The sequence below is a fragment of the Rhinatrema bivittatum genome, chromosome 3 (assembly GCF_901001135.1).
Source record: "Rhinatrema bivittatum chromosome 3, aRhiBiv1.1, whole genome shotgun sequence".
In the NCBI taxonomy this organism is placed as follows: domain Eukaryota; kingdom Metazoa; phylum Chordata; class Amphibia; order Gymnophiona; family Rhinatrematidae; genus Rhinatrema; species Rhinatrema bivittatum.
The window spans coordinates 457,991,056-458,005,008 of NC_042617.1; the positions used below are offsets into that span (position 1 = coordinate 457,991,056).

At 40.0% G+C, this 13,953-nt stretch overlaps 1 protein-coding gene across 1 annotated transcript; it reads left to right on the forward strand.

Moving 5' to 3' along the window:
* Positions 1-769: 769 nt before the first annotated feature.
* On the forward strand, positions 770-4,125 carry LRATD1 (LRAT domain containing 1). Its single transcript, XM_029595925.1, has 2 exons — positions 770-924; positions 1,995-4,125. The coding sequence occupies exon 2, from the start codon at positions 2,032-2,034 to the stop codon at positions 2,851-2,853; it is 822 nt and encodes a 273-aa protein (XP_029451785.1). The 5' UTR covers positions 770-924; positions 1,995-2,031; the 3' UTR covers positions 2,854-4,125.
* Positions 4,126-13,953: the final 9,828 nt, after the last annotated feature.

Sequence of the window (13,953 nt, forward strand, 5' to 3'; positions counted from 1 at the left end):
AGATGCTGAGGCGAGGCGATTAGAACAAACGTTCCCGACTTCCACGGTCGGGTCGACGGACGCTATGGCTTCAACGGCCAGGGGTCAAAGGACAACTCCGCAGCTTATACGGCCAAGGAGTGTGCACCCGCCTCAGCTGATTTTCATACCTTCAACTTTTAGAAGCGTGGGGGGGCCATTGCTAGTCACTAAATTTGTTATGATCAGTTATGCAGTTGTGTATAGTTATAATGATGTTATAGTTATGCTTGCTAATTGCCGTTTATTCAATGCTTATGGGCTGCGGCCAATTTTATCCAACCAATAAAATCTGCTTTTCGAATGAAGTCATTGCAATTGCTCCGTATGTTGGAAGTGGGGGGAGGGAGGGGGCCAACGCAGCCTTTACACTGCCCACATTGTGAACATTTCTGAGGTTAAGCAACTACCAGGAGCTTCTTTTACTTAAATGAGTAATTTCATGCAAACAAGAGCCCTCTCGATTAAAGAGGCTGAAAGCAATCCAAAGTAATAGAGAAGCAGCTGCCCGAAAGTTCTGCAGTTTTCTTGTTAGTTTCCTCCCCACGAACGCCTGCTTAGCGCAGGAAGAAGGGGGAAGCCGCCACAAAGGACTGCCGGCTCTCGTCTCCCTCCCTGCATGGCCTTTGATTGACGGCTACCGAGAACTCTTCTGCATTGGTCGCCAAGTGAACAATCATTCGAAAGGAGCAGCCAATGAGCTCCGAACGGGGCGGGTTCTCGAACTGGTCGCCTCGCGTACGCGGAGGCGCCCAGGTGTTTGGAGCCCAGAGCGGACTCCAATGACCGGAGAGAGAGCACGAACTGGCGAGGTGTGCGCAGGCGGCGTTCGCTGACAGCGGCTCCCCTCTGCAGCACCCATGGCGAAAAGAAGAAGTCGCTAGTTTATTCAAAGCAGAAGCACGGGTATGCATCAGCGAGGCTCTTGCGATTCCTTTTTGGGCAAAAAGAAAAAAAATGTATTTGTGTGTGTGTGTGTATGTATTATATATTTATTTATTTACACACACATACATTATTTTGAGAATTCTATAGAGATATAAATATAGAGATATAGCTTTATCTCTATCTATGTAGATCTCTCTTTCTATCTCTCTCTTTCTGTATATACACATTTCTCAAAATAAAACTCGTCCGACCTTCAAAAAAGTATGCAGGCATTTTTCGATATTTTTGTTCGTTTTCTGGGCAAGCTTGGAGAGCTTTCTCTGGACTGAAAAATGAGCTCTTGTGGACGGGACTTGGGAATGATCGCTGTTACTACTGGTTGCTGCTGCTGCTCACAGACGGGCGACTTTCTGCAGGAATATTGACACGCTCCTCTGGGAGTTTGCTTCCCCGTTCGCTTCCTGGAAACGTTCATTTTTTTTTCGGGGAGGGGAGTTGTTTTTGTGTTTGTATAACACAGCCAAGGCTTGCAGCAAATAATCCATTTGATTTGGGTTTCTGTTTTTTTGGGGGGTTTTTTTTTTGTTATTTTATGTTATCTTTTTGCACTGGCATTAATATGCTCTGGTATGGACATCACCTTACAAGCTTAGGTAACTGCAGATAAAACTTACGGAGAAAGACAGTTTAGTTATTCGGATGAAGCGTGCAGCTTTGCACACTTTGCATTCATTTGCAGACGTCCACTTCTGTGCACGGGGATTGGCCCATTGATACAGGCACTAGAGAGAGAAAGCTAGGCATGGTGAGAAATGGGATACTACGAGTTGGAGGATGTAACAGTTGCTGGACATGTCATAGAACGACCTTCAAGAGAATATAGGTGGTAAACTTTTCTGTATGTTTCATTTTAAGAGTGGCTGGAAAACTTCCCAGCCGGGATTACAATGGGTGTTTTAAAAGCCGGGAGCTAGGGTTGGAAGGGGGGGATGGTCACTAGAGACCTGCAAAACCTGTTCGGTAACCTTTCCTGCTCCTTCCTTGCCTCCCTCTCTTGTCTCTCTTCTCTCGCTCTGTGCCCTGTGCAGATCTGGCGTGTCCTGCCCTCGCCTCGCCCTGTCATTGATGGGAAATCAACTGGATCGCATCACCCACCTGAATTACAGCGAGCTGCCCACGGGGGACCCCTCCGGAATCGAGAAGGACGAGCTGCGGGTCGGGGTGGCGTACTTCTTCTCCGATGAGGAGGAGGACCTGGACGAGCGAGGCCAGCCGGAGTCGTACAGCGTGACCGATCCGAGCCCGAGCAGGGAGAGCCGCCTGGTACTGAACGAGCTCGAGTTCTCTGCGTTTTCCTGCCAGGAATGCATCTTCTCCAAACTGAGCGGCACCCAGGACCTGCATGTCTACTCCATGAAGCGGCTGCTGGCGCTGTGCAAGCCCGGGGACCTGCTGGAGCTGCTCTTCCTCTGCCCGGGCGCCGATCACCCGCCCCCTGCCGCCTCGCACTGGGCGGTCTACGTCGGTGGCGGGCAGATCATTCACTTGCACAAGGGCCAGATCCGCCAGGACAGCCTGTACGAGGTGGGCGGCGGTGGCGGCGTGGGCCGGGTGGTGAGTAACTGGTACCGCTACCGGCCCCTGACGGCCGACCTGGTCCTGCAGAACGCCTGCGTGCACTTGGGCTTAAAGAGCGACGAGATCTGCTGGACTACCTCGGAGAGTTTCGCCGCCTGGTGCCGCTTTGGCAAAAGGGAGTTCAAGGCCGGTGGGGAAGTGCAAGCCGGGACGCAGCAATATTTTCTAAAGATTCACCTGGCGGAGGACAACGTCCACACCCTGAGGTTTCGGAGCCTGGAGGAGCTAATAAGAGAAAAGCGCAGGGTGGATGCTACTGGCAAGCTGCGAGTCAGCAAAGAGTTTGCTATCGTCGATGGGAAGGAATAAAAGGGCCTGAGATGTAAATCATTCCTGAACATACACGTCAAGACATGCATGCCAGCCAGGTTGCACCTCTGGCACTCGAGGCTCATGACAACATTCCAGAAACCAGCATTAATTACACCATAGCCAGTATTTTGTTTGGCTTTTAATAACATTCAGTGTACACACACACACAGCAGTTCTCAATGTTGACAGTAGTGTTGATGTTTTTTACTGACCATTTTAGCAACATGCTAAATTAAATTTCAAATTGAAATTTTTATTTTCATGGCTTTAATCCATGATAGGTTAAATATGGGGGCCATAAAAAATTGAATTTGGCTAATAGCTTAGCTAACATCTATTTTTTTTTTTTTTTTTTTTTTTACTATTTTTCTGAAATCTCTGAAAAATTATGCTTTTCTCTATTGTAGGATACTGTACTTCAGCTTTAACTGCAACCCAAACACTATTCCTTTTTAAAATAATCTGCAAAATTTTAATTTATGATTTACAGGGATGTAGTGCATCTACCTATAGGTAAGATATATTCTTTATCATGTAAGATATCTGCTAGAATTATTTTTTTCTGTTTATCAGTTTTTCTTACTTCCCATCCTCCCCAAAGAGTTAAAAAAAAATCAGGGTTTGGAAAACAGTTCTTTTCCTGGAACCAAAGCCAATATTACATTCGTAATACTAATATGGGGCCTTTTGTTGAAATAGTAGAGATTGATCCCCTTCAAACATTGACACGTTTTTCTGGGACCAGAGCTCCCTCCCTCCATTCCTGGGTCTTCCACATCACACTGCAGTGTAGTAGCACTGCGTCATCAATCTGATTTGCTATGTTTCTCCCAGAGTTTGATCTTACAGAGGGAGAATGATGCAAGAAAGAAAGCACAAAACAGGTTTATTGTGTGCCACTCTTATTCCATACCATGTTGATTATTATTATTACTATTATTTTTGCAAGTGGAAATCAATAAGATAGGAAAGAATGTATCTAGCACTTGGTGGTTCTTGCTGGTGTATCTATAGCACTGCAAAAGCAATGAATGTCAGTTTTAGAGATCCAGAAGCTAGAACAGGATGCATTTTCTTGTTAAGTAATGACCGTTTTGCATTCTTGTTCCTTTTCAAGTTTCACTCATTGTTAAACCCTTTCAAAGCTGGAGTGCAAAGATTAGGATATGGCAATCACACAGGTCAGTAGCTGTTTTGAGCCGCTCAATTTCTAAAAATGTGACATATGCAAAGAGTGTTTGTATGATTAAAGTCGGCTACAAAATCTTTTTTAAGGCCAAGTTCTTTTGTATGCATTGTTGAGTGTGCACATAAGCAAGCTTTCCTTTCTTTCTGTGTTCTGACAAGACAGCAGAAAATGACCAGAAAGGTCAGAAGGTGAAGTATTTTTAAGAGCTCTTTAGCATAGCATCCTTTCTAACAGAAGTCCTGAGACTTGTTCCCAAATGTGTTAAAATGCCACACTCCTCAGTGTAAAATGTGTAAATATGGGAATTCCAGGGATCATGCCATAAGGATGGTGTGCTTCATTTCTAGAAAAGAAGAATAAATGAGCCGGTATGCTGATGCCTTTGATGTCACTAAAGGAAATCACATCCTGTAGCCTCAAAATCCTGTTCATTGATTATGTCAGCTTTGAAGGAACTCTTCTCTGTGGAATTCTTTTTTGCTGATTATAAAAGGCTAGCATTATATTTAGGACACAAACAAGAAGCTTGTATGAAAAGTTTTGCAAACAGTAGAGTTGGCTTTTATTAAGAAAAATCAAATACACACCTGTTTAAATGAAACATGCATGTTTGTTTCTAGATTTGATAGCAGGTTTACAAATTCATATAAGAGCATAGCAAGATTTCAGGTACTCTTAGCCAAATAAAACAAAACTAACTTTATTTGGAAAACAAAGTGTGAAAATGAAGGTCTTGCATTTCCATATATAGTCACGAATGTCAGTGAATTGTACGAACATATACTCATTAGTCAGACTCAAATGTTGACTTCCTGTTTTTAAAATGATTCACTACTTTCTATTTATTTGCAAAAGGAGATTACTGGAAACTTTTTTTCTGGCCTTATTTAAATAATCTCTACACCTTCTGAGTACTTGGAGATAAATCCATAGTATTTTTCTCAAATACTAACATATTGAAAGTAGCAGTGTTTTAAACTCAATTTAGGTAAACATGCAGTGCACTTCAGCTCATCTGATTAAACAAGTGTTTTTTGTTTTTTTTTTACATATTTCTGATTATTTGAAAACTACATTCAAACTGGAGGGAACGATTGTAGATCAATTTTAGACATGGTCATCAGTGCACTTCTTTGGTCTCCTTTTGAATTGAGTGTGACTTGAATTCCCAGGGTGGCAGAAATTGATTGGCCACCATAAAAATTATTTGGCCAGGTTCATCAGGAGATGAACTCCTGTCTGTTGAGCTTCACATGCAGTGGCAGTGGTGCTCATCAGAGGCAGACTTCCCAGTAAGCAGAGTAGGTGACTGCTTGGGGGCAGCCACCTTGCCAGCAGAAGTCTGTCCTGTCACTGGAAGTAGCTGCAGCAGCCGTATCATTATAACGGGATAGCTGGAGGATGTTTCATTAAGTTATAACCACCCTGGTGCTGCTTGTGCATCAATTTGGGCGTGGGAGAGCAGGGATATTGTGGCTGTCAGTTTATACTTAGCAGCAGCCTATAGGGTTAAATCCATTCCCAGTGTTCCTTGCAATGGCTTAGCCACCAGTTTTCATGAGTTAGTGGTCAAATGAACATCATGCCAGAAAGGGAATTCTCTCTCTTTGTAAGAATGACAAAAAAGTCTAGAGAAACTGCATGTGGCTGGGCATAAACAGGTAAAACGTAGCCTTTGGGGAAATGACTAGGAATATCTGTTGAAAAAATGAGAAAAATACAAAACTCTTCAAGAGATCAGGATATATGTTTCAATGATTTTCTGTTTTGTCTCTAGGAGGCATTGTTGCTCTAAATATGCATACTGAGTCAGATTTACCTGACTTCATGATTGATAACTGTGGTTGTATTATTACCAAATTAATTAAGCACTTTAATTATGCAGTTCCGTTAGGTGGGCCTAGGATTTTACTTTAGAATTTGCATCTAGATTTGTTTCATGCACTCAGAAAAAGATGGTTGTTTACATGGGTGTAATTTTTTTTTCCCTCAGAGCAACAGTAATAGCAAAATAAAATTAAACTAATATGGTTAGCAATTACAGTAAACAGTCTTCAGGAGAGTGTTTCCCAACCTTATCCTGGAGGCACACCCAGCTAGTCATATTTTCAGGATTCCTACAGTTAATATGCATGAGATAGATTTGAATACACTAGGTCTCTGATGTATGCAAATCTAACTCATGCATATTCATTATGGATATCCTGAAAGCCAGACTGGGAGAGAGTTGGAAAACACTGTTTAGGATTACCCCTTGTTGTTCTGTTATGGGACACCTGAAGAGAGATTTGATTTTTTAAGGTTCAGTGATTCTTAGTAAATCTGCATGGCGCTTTGCTGGCCCTCTTCAGAGTCTCATACTTATTTATGTAGAAAAGTCTATTTCAAGAATATAAATAGTTAAAGACTACACTCAGGGAAGGAGACTTTTATGAATGGTGTGCCAAAGGAATTATAAAAATCTGTGAATTAAAATATTGCAAAGCAATGTTGAAGGAAAACTACGAATAAGACCAAAAGAGACAGTTGATATTTTGGGAGATTTGGATCATGTTACTGCTTTAAATTAGGTTGAAATCACAGACCTATAATGTATGTAATACAATGATGCATACTAGCTGCAGCATAAGTTGTAATATTTCATACCCTAGGAAGGTTGTGAAGGATAAAATACAGAGGAATGCATGGGAAAGGCCAGGGTTTGAGTAAACAGAGTGCACAATGTCAGGAAAATAATAACATGGAGTGAGTGACTGCAAAGCAAACTTGAGCAATATACTGTATATCACAGTGAAAAGTGTTTCATTTCAGAAAATTTGATAGAATAACAACATAGTTCTTATGCAATAGCAAAAAAGTAAGAAAATCTAAAATTTAGGGTACTTCCAAGACTATAAACTCAGAACCCTTTGCCATCACAAATCCTATAAGAAATCTTTTTATGGTACTGACTCACATGTGAAATACAGATGATTAAGATTTTGCTTCCTTATATCTCAGGACTGTTTTGCCTTGTTGTTGCAGCAGCCATAACTTAATTTTTTTTTTATATCATCTTTCACAAAAAATACAGAAGGTAAACTTTTTCTCCATAAACTGGGACAGACCCTTTTGCTCTGTCATTAAATCACAAATGATGCCACAAGTATATTTTGAATGACCTCCTGGAATTATATGAAATTCATTATATTGTATGTAATAAATTACCTACTCTTTAAATGGAAAATGGGTGCTGGTTCATCAAGGTCTTTCCCTATAGACAGAGTAGAAGAAAAGCTTTTAGTGAATTAGCCCCTTTTTTGCTATTAAGTTTACCTATGATCACGCATTTCTCATGAACACGTTTGTATAATCTTCTTAGTACTTTGCATATAGCTTCAGGATCAAGTACTATCCATGTTTTGTATCAATCGTGGTTGTGGATTCTTGATTTGGTACCATGTTAATAGATTATATGCTGTAAATAAGCAAATTCACGCTACTGGCCCTTTAAAACTGTAGCTGATCTGCAGTTGTCTCAGTGCTGATGCCTGTGGCATTTTGCAGATGATTGTGAAGTTTGTCTTTGGCTTCAGTGGTGAAATTTGTCTGTAACTGCAGATTCCTCAAAGGTTTACATTTCTGGGGCCGTAAGTCTTCCGGATCATTAATTTGCACACTCTTTACATCAGCTACATGTATTTTTTAGTACACATATTTCTGTTGCTGCCCAGTATTGACCATGATTCACAAATCGATTGAATGATTTTTTTTCTAAATAGGCATCTTTTTCTCACATAATTGTGGGATGATATCCTAAAAAAAACATGTGTGGGGTAATGAGTGTATAAGATTGCTGAGTTCTCATTGCTAGGGTATTCATAACTAAATTATATTACTTTTGTATGTTTCTGTTACAGCCAGAGGGTTGCTCTAACAAAGATGTTTTCAATTGAATTTCTTTCCTATAAAACTTTGTTTGCTGTCTGTATTGATCTTCATAATGCTATCTCGATATGAACATAGATACTGAAACAAATGTCTGTCTCCATAGTGATACTGTGCTGCAAAGAATATGAACATGGATAGTAATTAGGGTGTGTGTGAATATTTTTGGCACTACTATGCTGTATGAACTTTGCACTAAGAATTAATGTCTCTCTCCATGCTGATACTCTATCCCCACGAAAACAAACATTAATGCAGTAACTCTCAAGATATGAGCCATTTCAAGGGGGGGGGGGGAGCAAGAAAGGTGCATTCTGGGTGCTAAACCATGGGAGCATCACATCACCCTTTTGAGTCAATCTGTGAGTCTGCAAGCACGCAATTCCCAGAGGAAAGGAAGTTGTCAAAACAACCCTCACCTGGGGCACAGCTTTGTCCAAACATTTCCGTGCTTAAGAACCAGTGTTTGTGGTAGTGTGGGCTTGGCTTGGCCATTTATACCAACACTGATGCTGAATGTTTTCATTGATTGAGCTGCTCTACTAATAACAGAAGGGCCGGGGATTGTGCAGTCCGCAGAGCCATGACTCTACAAATTTTCTCTTCGGTCTTTCATCTTCTCCAGTTTAAGGTAGTATGAGCTACCAAATTACCCTAGTTTTCCATTGTTAGGGGCGGGATAAATTGATGTGAATGTTTAGTATTAGTGTTAACATACAGTATCTGTTTACACCAGTACTATAGTACTACAAATATTACAATTCTACCATGTTCATAGTGGTACTATATTCTAGTGAGGTCTATATCTATATCTAGATATATAGTTACCTGAATATTGTGCCATAGATAATGAATGTTCAGGTCAGCAACATAAGAAACACTGCTATTCATGTTAAATCCTTATAGACATGAAATTCTTATGGATTTTTAACAGTTTTTTAAATTGTCTATAAGGTAACTCTTAAACCCAAACACTGATAAGGACCATTATTATTGACTGAAATGCAATCCATATTATGACTTCTATTGCTTTATGGAGTGCAGTATACATGACTGGATAGTGGATACGACATCTTTTCTAGATCTCCATGGTGGCATAAAACATTAGGCATGCATATGGGTGATCTTATATACCTCAAACAGTAATGCTTCTTGCACATTGTTAATAAGAGAAAGGAACTAAGCAGCCATGGAATAGTAAAGGTCTATAAAGTGACAGACTCATAAGGAGTAATCTTCAAAGTTGTTTTTTTTTTTTATGTGAATAAAATCTGGTTCTATAGGCGTGAATGGCTGTTACAAAATTAGCCAAGGCTCCTTGTGCATGACCTGGTTCCATGCATATTTTTACACAGAGCTGAGCAATAACATTTCAGGGCACAGAGATGACACTTCTTGTGCATGACCGTAAGTGTCCCTGCACAAGCTACACCTCCTGAGGAGGAGGTGTAACTTTATGCAAGTGAAGTTCTGCATGTACCTAGCCCACTTATCCATGGATTTTCCATCTGAACTCCTGCATAAGTTCATGATGAAATTCCTGTATAAAGTCTGAACATATATTGAACTATATGGTGGTCTGGGTGAGAATGATCCTCATTGTTGTAAAGTGCTAAGGCCTTTCAGCCAATCATGCATTTGGAGTGGTTGCCACATCTTTTTTTGTGATAGGATTTTTGCTTTGGGCAGTACAACAACACTTAGACCACCCCACTGTGTATTGAAGAGAAATTTGCTCCATGACAATTTTTTTTTTTTTTTTTTACTTTTCTGAAATCCAGAGACTGTAATCCATGTGTCAGGAAAATCTTCCTTTCTTCTTTGTCATTTAGAAGCACTCACTCCAAGCACATACAGGAGAACACTTGAAAACAATGGCACTTTAGACATTAAGAAGTACCCTGTGCACAACATATTAACTTATGTGAAAGACTCATTAGCTCACTAATAAATGGCCCTATTTACACAAATGTGTTAAATGCACAAGATAATACACATTTCTCACACAATTCACCCAAGGTTTTCACACCCATTAGATAAAAGCATGCTGAAGTGTGGCAATATTGCACATCACCAATGTGCATTACTGCATGCATTTAACAAAAAACGTTAAATACAGCCCCAGAGGTGGTGGTATTAATGTGGATTTTTATGTAAGTCTGATCCAAGTCAAGTTAAACTAATTAGGATAAATTATATATTAATCAGCTCATTTGAATTTTAGTGTAAAAATATGTTAAATGGAAAAAAATGTGAGCAGTAATCTAGGCATTTTAAAAAGTAAAATATAAAAAGGCCCCAATATGAGCTTTTTTTTTTTTTTTCGTAAGGTTCTGTATATGTGAAACCCTGCTATTGTATGGAATGATGGAATATAGCAATCTAATTGTCAGAAAATAAAATAATTATTAGTTTTTAAAACAGAAGGAAAATATTATCCTGTAATTTTTAACGGTGATATTTACTGCTATGGAAAGTATACTGTGTTTAGTGTTTCTTAAGAAACATGCATAGTGATGGTAAATCTGTTGCATGAATGTCTTAAGTTAAAAAAAAAAAAAAAAGGAAATTGATGGTAGATAAAGAAGGCAATGTATTAAAATGTGGACAAATTTGAAAACAGTGCTATAAAGCAAAATGTACGTTCTTTATGATTCTGCACACTATCTTGTTTTTAGCATGTGAAGCACCATTTGTAGAAGTTTGCACATTCACCAGTGATAAAATCGGTTACGTAGTTTGTAAGCATGAAATTTTATTCAAATTTAATGAGCTGATAAGATGCAGAATCATGCAGAGCAGCTCAATAAGGCCTAGATTCATCATTTTGCTATAAATTTTGCATGAATAGTGCCAGTGATTTAAAAAAAAAAAAAAAAAGGGGGAGTGGTCAGGGTAATTTTTAAGGTACCACAACACAGAGAGATTCTTTATAAGGTGCTCATATTAGTCAACTATTTACACCACTGTAGGATGGTCAGCTAGTAACTCGAGGTGAGGTTTTGGTGGTAGTCTAGTGTTTGGGGGCCAGTTTTACATGCACAGGCAGTAGAGATGTGCTTCGGGTAAAAATTTAGTGTTGGGCTTTCATTTTGGAGCCCCCCACAGGAATTTTGGTTTTCCCACAGTTCGGGGGTTTTTTTTGGGGGCCCCGATTTTTGACTTAGTGCACGCTAACTCCCGATAGTGTGCACTAACTCAAAAATGGAAGTTTTTCCGAAATTTCGGAAAAAATTCAATCGTTTTTCGGTTCTCCCAAACCATTCCGAATCAGGCAATTTCATTGACATTGCCCATCCCTAATGAACAGCACAGTACAAATCAGTGAACATTTGATGTGATTTGATATGAGGAAAGGTACACAAAGATGAGATTTCTACAATGTACTCTCGCCGTAGCTTGATAGTGAGAGTATTTCTTGAGATGCAAGAAATAGCACATGTGGTAGGGCCCTAATGCATATTGATGAATGATCCGGTAAGTATGAACCTGCATGTGAAAATGACTTCACAGCAGTCAGATTTCACCTCACTGACATGCAGTTATCTGTGTGTGTGTGGAAGGGGGGGATTGTTAAATTTTTCATTGTACGGTTTAATTTGCTTGTGTAGTAAAATTGCAAGTAACATTTCCAATCCTTCTTTCTAAAATGCATAGGGTAGTTTGTGAACCTCATTGACTTCTAAGCTAATAACATCTGCACTTTCCTACTGACTACAATATTGTAGACACTGTTTGATATCTGAATTTACCCTTGCTTTCCTGGTGCTCATCATCCTTTGTGCATGCACTATGCCTCTTTCAAGCCCAATGTAATTTATACCTATACCAACACTACCAGCAGGCTATTGCAAGTATTAATTCTCATGTGAATAAATACTTCATTGTTATCCCTAAATCTCCCTGCTCTAGAACTTTCTTAAGTAAAAATACCTTCTGCACCTTTTACAAGAACCAATTCTGTGCTAGGATATATTCTGCCTAGTCTCATTTCTGTGTTCGCTCTGTTTTGCTAGTTCCATCTGGACTCTTCCATAATTTACTAGAACCAAATTCCCATCTGTTTATAATCTTGTTTCTTAACTGCAAGAAATTAATATTATCATCTTTTAAAATATTTCATGGAAGTATTTTTTCAGTACTTCTGTTTTTTTTTTTTTTCCCCTGTCCCTATCTACACATCCTTCTACCTCTTTTCTCCATCTCACAATCTCACATCTGCACACTGAAAATGATTGTCTTCTTGACTTGCAATATATATCTATGACCGCATTCCAGTGCGGTCATAGATATATATTGGATTGTATGGTTATATTAACCATAGATAATGAATGTTCAGATCAAAAACATAAGAAATGCTGTTATCTATGTTAATACTGTTTAGACATTTGAAATTAGAACATAAGAATATAAGAAATTGCCATGCTGAGTCAGACCTTGGGTCCATCAAGCCCAGCATCCTGTTTCCAACAGAGACCAAACCAGGCCACAAGAACCTGGCAAGTACCCAAACACTAAGAAGATACCATGCTACTGATGTCAGTAATAGAAGAGGCCATTCCCTAAGTCAACTTGATTAATAGTAGTTAATGGACTTCTCCAATAACTTATCCAAACCTTTTTTTAAACCCAGCTGCACTAACCACATCCTCTGGCAACATATTCTAGAGCTTAATTGTGCATTGAGTGAAAAAATATTTTCTCAAATTAGTCTTAAATGTGCTACTTGCTAACTTCATGGAATGCCCCCTAGTCCTTTTATTATCCAAAACTTTAAAAAACTGATTCTTTTAGACTGACTGTGTTCTCTACTTCCCCTCTGCTTTTTCAGGCATAATCTAGCCTGGCCTCTGCCTTCTGTGATACCATGAATATTTTAAAAGTAACTCTTTTTGCCCTTATCTTTTTAGCCACTTCATTTGACAATAATTCTTAGTGTGTTTTTAACTTTGCTCTTTTCTAATCAATAGGTTTGCTTCTTCAGTGGTTCATTATACTTTTACCTAAATCTAGATCTATTCCATATAAATCCTGCCCAGCAATGACTTCTCTGTTTTTACCCTCCTAAAGCCCAGGAGCCCTTGATTCAAGTCTGCCATTGCTCTCATATTGAAATAAAGTATGCAGTGATCAATGGGCCCAAGATATACACTCATCACAGCATCAGTACATTGTTTCGTGTTGAATGATAGCCAGTATTGCACCCTATTGTCTCTGTTACCAGTTGTTTTAAGAATATACCCAGCAAAGAAACCAGGGTCACCCTGCTTCCAGCTGCAGCTTCACGACATTGGAGAGAAAGTGGTCTGCTACCACCAGCAGCACCTCTCCATCTATTGCCATTTTCTTCCTCTGCTGAAAGTCTGTGCTCAGAAAGACATACTGGGGATCTATGTGCAATAACAGTTGGTGTCTGAATTGTATCTTTGCATGAGGTTTGCAGTGGGGTATATAGAGCCCTCAGGAGTAACTTACAGCCCGATCCAGTAAAGTCCGTGGGAGAGCGGACTAACGCCCGCTCTCCCGGCGCGCGCACCGGCCCCTCGCCGGTGCGCGCGATCCAGTATTTAAATTAGGCGACGCGGTGCAAACGAGGAAAGGGAGGCGCTAGGGACACTAGCGCGTCCCTAGCGCCTCCTTTTTGACAGGAGCGGCGGCTGTCAGCGGGTTTGACAGCCGACGCTCAATTTTGCCGGCGTCTGTTCTCGAGCCCGCTGACAGCCACAGGCTCGGAAACCGGACGCCGGCAAAATTGAGCGTCCGGTTTTCGGCCCGACAGCTGCGGGCCGAATTCAAAAAATTTTTTTTTTTTTTTTTTTTTTTTACTTTTGGGGACCTCCGACTTAATATCGCTATGATATTAAGTCGGAGGGTGCACAGAAAAGCAGTTTTTACTGCTTTTCTGTGCACTTCCCTGGCGCCGGAAGAAATTAGCGCCGACCTTTGGGCGGCGCTAATTTCTTAGAGTAAAATGTGCGGCT

Excerpts from the sequence above, each read along its gene's own strand:
- LRATD1 (XM_029595925.1), top strand. The coding sequence starts at position 2,032 with ATGGGAAATCAACTGGATCGCATCACCCACCTGAATTACAGCGAGCTG.